Genomic DNA, 4,523 nt, shown 5'->3' on the forward strand with positions numbered 1-4,523 from the left:
CGCCTGGTTGTTAACAGCCACAGTACCGCTGCTATTGGTTTACAAAGTCAAATGCACTCACAATTTCCATTACACCATGTGTACAAAATGCTTCAATAATTAATTAGATAGCTTTACCAAGAGAAACATTACTACCACCCATCAAACCAATAACAGCTGGGTTTTCACCAGCAGATTCGTTTTAGTTATGCACAAAGCATGCACTAAGTACTGTACACGTAAATGGAATACACAGGAAACAGAAACTGGTGAATCTCTATCCTTTTAATGTAATAGATGATGTGTTAAAAAATATTGAAAGATATACAGAAAACAAAAGTTCTACTGTATTTCAAATAATATTTGTAATCCAATAACATGGCCATATTGAATTGAACATTGCAAACTGTCAGTGTAGATAATTGTTAGGGGCCTATTGCCACTAACTATACTTCAGTACATAGATGCTATGCAGAAATAATTGCTTCAGCAAAGCAAACAGTATATTTCTGGAGAAGTAGTTCATCAATCAAGGGACATTTCTTCCAGTTTTTTGCTGTAGGAAAAGAGAAAAAGAATTAAGCTTCTAATCATCTCTAACAAAAACAGAAAATGCTGGAAACTCACAGCAATCAGTCAGCATCTATGGAGAAAAGGGGTTCCGATTGAATTAACATGCCTGTCTACCTCTTACTTTTGAATTTTGAATATGGCTCCACACCCGAAATGTTAACTTGTCTATTGTCTCTGCAGATACTGACTGACTAGTTTCCAACATTTTCTGTTTTTGTTTCAGATTTTCAACATCTGCAGTGTTTTGATTTTGACTAAATCTATCAGACTGTGCTTTGTACATGCACAAACAATTGCTGCTGATATTTTAAAAACTTATTTCTATGAATTGCGTGCTCATCAAGGCGAGAAATGTTAGCATGGGGAAGAGAACACTTTTCCATTTCAACCATCCAGTGTCAACAGTCCCAGGCCAAGAATTGCCTGGTTAGATGCGGAATTTTGCCTTCTTTCTGCTCCAAAATGTTTCTCAGACCCAACCATAACACAACATCCCTGATTGCACTAGTGTGACATTTTTAATTTCCATTAGTCACCTTGCGTGAGATTGCCAACTTAATACCAATTATGTTTCTTGAACAGGAAGATTGGTAAAAGCAGGGGAAGTAATGAGCTGTTCTACCTCTAAACAAGTCTTATTTATTGGTACAGTCCCTGCTCTGAGTTGGTTTCAAGCTTTCTACTGATGTAAATCCTATTAATGGCAGAAACATCCAAGAGAAGCATAGACATATTTAAAAAAAAACTTGACCTGTTAACTTTTCTTCAATAACCTGTGGAGCTGTAGTTATCGAATTTTTCAAGTGTTCATCATAAAGTTTGCTTTTTACAATTGTGCATAAGTAAGAGGACACATAAGACTGTAAAACACTATAATCTTTTGTATAAACTTTTGAATCAATCTTAACTCTGGAAAAACGAATTTCTGATCTGTGTCGTTTTGGTTAAGAGGAAAATATTACTGTATTCTAAAATTCTAGAATCAAATTGTACCATTGTTTGATTCAATATCAATGGACAGTAAGGGGGTTATTTTGACTTTGTGCAATAGTGTGAAACGAGTTGTAGCGAATGGGCAACCAATTTTGCACCTCTCTCCAAATTTTTATTTCCATTGCCGATTCATTATCACCCGTTTTACATTATCACACAAAGTCAAAATGACCCCCTAAAGAGCCAGGTATAGATTAAAGTTTATGCTCTTACCTCAGCAACTTCAATGCAAGTTTCACCCATTTAATATCAGGATTTGTACAGACTGCCCGTCCTCCAACAGTATAGAATCTGTGAAGCGTATTTAAATAGAGTTTGTCAATTAAAGGTACATTACCAAAAGTAATTACTCCCAATCATTCCGTGCGACATGCCGAGGCCTTGTACTTACATGATTGCATCTATGTCACAAATCTCGTTGGATTGTTGCTCTACATAGCCAGAGATTAACCTGAATGGCAACCGACTCTTTGAATAACGGAGACAGCAGTCTGCTGCAGAGGTTATAACAGAGGGGGGAAAAAGCAAGTCATTAAATGGAGACATGATACTGACTATAAAGTAATTTGTTTTGAGAGTGAGATTAGTATAAATCCTTTGTAATTATAACAATTTATATTACATTCTGTAATCATAGTGAATTAAATTTCCACTATGCATTTGTGTAAAGTTTGAATCAAAATTGGTTAACTTCCTCATAAATTTCATTGACCTTTCCTATCCTCTTTTTATATAGATTGTGACATGCCATATACTTTATTAGTCTAGCATCCTACTGGACTCAATCATTTAACAATATGTGTGCGAGATGTACAATAATAGATATCAGCCTTATGCTGTATCTTGAGTTGTAATGAAGTAAGTAACAGATGTAAGACTTACAGGCAGAGACTGAGTCATTGAGCATGTCCAGCACCAACAGTGAGAATAAAGCAGCCACCACGAGGTTCTTGAGAGCAGTCATTGTATCGTTGACTTTTTAAAGCAAACTTTTTTCTCACTGGAAATTATTCTAGGATCTTCAGTTGAGCAGTGATCTTGTGCTTTCTGTCATTTCCTTATATATAGAGGACTTGGCATGCAGGTAAGACAAATCACTGGAAAAAACACACAATTACAAAAGAGAAACAAATGCCTCCACATTACGAACTTCCTCCCTTTCGTTCGCATCACAGAAACTGCAACTGCTGAAACATACCACATGCCAATTGAAAAATGTAAAATAGGAACAAAAAAATCCCCAATTCAAATAAGCAGGTTAAAATTTACATTTAAGATAAGATTTACAAATGGTTTCAAATTTTTTATTCAGCTCCAATTAAACTCAGGATTATAACTGAATTTGTCATTGCATGTTATAAAATTGTTCTCACATTGGGATGGGGATTCCTGTTGTCTGTATGTGTAGACAATGGTAAATGTGTTGGTAAACATAAGAACATAAGAACATAAGAAATAGGAGCAGGAGTAGGCCAATCAGCCCCTCGAGCCTGCTCCGCCATTTAATAAGATCATGGCTGATCTGATCCTAACCGCCAATCCACTATCACAGAACCATCTCCTGAATCTAACAGAATTAGACACACGAAATAGGAGCAGGATCAGGCTACACGGCCCCTGGGCCCGCTCCGCTACCCACAGGGCCATGACCGATCCGAACCTAGACTCATGTCCAAATTCCTGCCCGCTCCCCGTAACCCTTAATTCCCTTTACTTCTAGGAAACTGTCTATTTCTGTTTTAAATTTATGTAATGATGTAGCTTCTACAGCTTTTTGGGGCAGCATATTCCATGGACCTACCACCCTCTGAGTGAAGTAGTTCCTCCTCATCTCAGTTTTGAAAGAGCAGCCCCTTATTCTAAGACTATGCCCCCTAGTTATAGTTTCACCCATCATCGGGAACATCTTCCCCACATCCACCTGATCCAACCACTTCACAATCTTATATGTTTCAATAAGATCGCCTCTCATTCTTCTGAACTCCAATGAGTAGAGTCCCAATCTACTCAACCTCTCCTCATATGTCCATCCCCTCATCCCCGGGATTAACCGAGTGAACCTTCTTTGTACTGACTCGAGAGCAAGTATGTCCGTTCTTAAGTATGGACACCAAAACTGTACGCAGTATTCCAGGTGCGGTTTCACCAATACCTTGTACAACTGAAGCAATACCTCCCTATTTTTATATTCTATCCCCCTAGCAATGAAAGCCAACATTCCATTGGCCTTCTTAATCACTTGCTGCACCTGCATACTAACCTTTTGAGTTTCGTGCACCAGGACCCCCAGATCCCTTTGTACTTCAGTACTTTCCAGTTTCTTGCCATTAAGATAATAACTTGCTCTACGATTTTTCCTGCCAAAGTGCATAACCTCACACTTTCCAGTATTGTATTCCATCTGCCAAATCTCTGCCCACTTACTTAGCCTGTCTATGTCCCCTTGCAGGTTTTTTATGTCCTCCTCACTCACTACTTTCCCTCCCATCTTAGTATCATCTGCAAACTTTGATATGTTACACTCGGTCCCCTCCTCCAAATCGTTAATATAGATTGTAAAGAGTTGGGGACCCAGCACTGACCCTGCGGAACACCACTAGTTACTGATTGACAGTCTGAGAATGAACCATTTATCCCAACTCTCTGCCTTCTGTTAGATAGCCAATTCTTTATCCATGCCAGAATATTACCCCCAATCCCGTGATTTTTTATCTTAAGCAATAATCTTTTGTGTGGCACCTTGTCAAATGCCTTTTGGAAGTCTAAATACACTACGTCCACTGGTTCCCCTTTATCCACCCTATATGTTACTTCCTCAAAGAACTCCAGCAAATTTGTCAAACATGACTTCCCCTTCATAAAACCATGCTGACTTTGTCCTATTAATTTATGATTATCCAAATGTCCTGTTGCTGTCTCCTTAATAATGGACTCCAAAATTTTACCTACCACAGATGTTAGGCTAACCTGTCTATAGT

General features: G+C 38.2%; 1 protein-coding gene across 1 annotated transcript; it reads right to left on the reverse strand.

Annotated features, from left to right (window-relative positions):
- Nucleotides 1–254: 254 nt before the first annotated feature.
- LOC147115952 (C-C motif chemokine 20-like) lies at nt 255–3,189 on the reverse strand. The gene is made up of 4 exons (XM_085989473.1): nt 2,428–3,189; nt 1,937–2,039; nt 1,759–1,836; nt 255–535 (listed from the first exon to the last, which is right to left on the reverse strand). The coding sequence occupies exons 1-4, from the start codon at nt 2,507–2,509 to the stop codon at nt 505–507; spliced, it is 294 nt and encodes a 97-aa protein (XP_085845599.1). The 5' UTR covers nt 2,510–3,189; the 3' UTR covers nt 255–504.
- Between the last annotated feature and the right edge of the window lie 1,334 nt (nt 3,190–4,523).

The sequence above is a fragment of the Somniosus microcephalus genome, chromosome 6 (genome assembly GCF_052327205.1).
Source record: "Somniosus microcephalus isolate GS21.2 chromosome 6, FLI_Smic_1.0, whole genome shotgun sequence".
NCBI lineage: Eukaryota > Metazoa > Chordata > Chondrichthyes > Squaliformes > Somniosidae > Somniosus > Somniosus microcephalus.

Bases quoted from the DNA above. Each gene is read 5' to 3' on its own strand.
- LOC147115952 (XM_085989473.1), bottom strand. From the start codon at position 2,509: ATGACTGCTCTCAAGAACCTCGTGGTGGCTGCTTTATTCTCACTGTTG. The intron at 2,040-2,427 runs GTAAGTCTTACA...TAACCTCTGCAG, and splicing joins CAATGACTCAGTCTCTGCCT to CAGACTGCTGTCTCCGTTAT. The intron at 1,837-1,936 runs GTAAGTACAAGG...TACGCTTCACAG, and splicing joins TGTGACATAGATGCAATCAT to ATTCTATACTGTTGGAGGAC.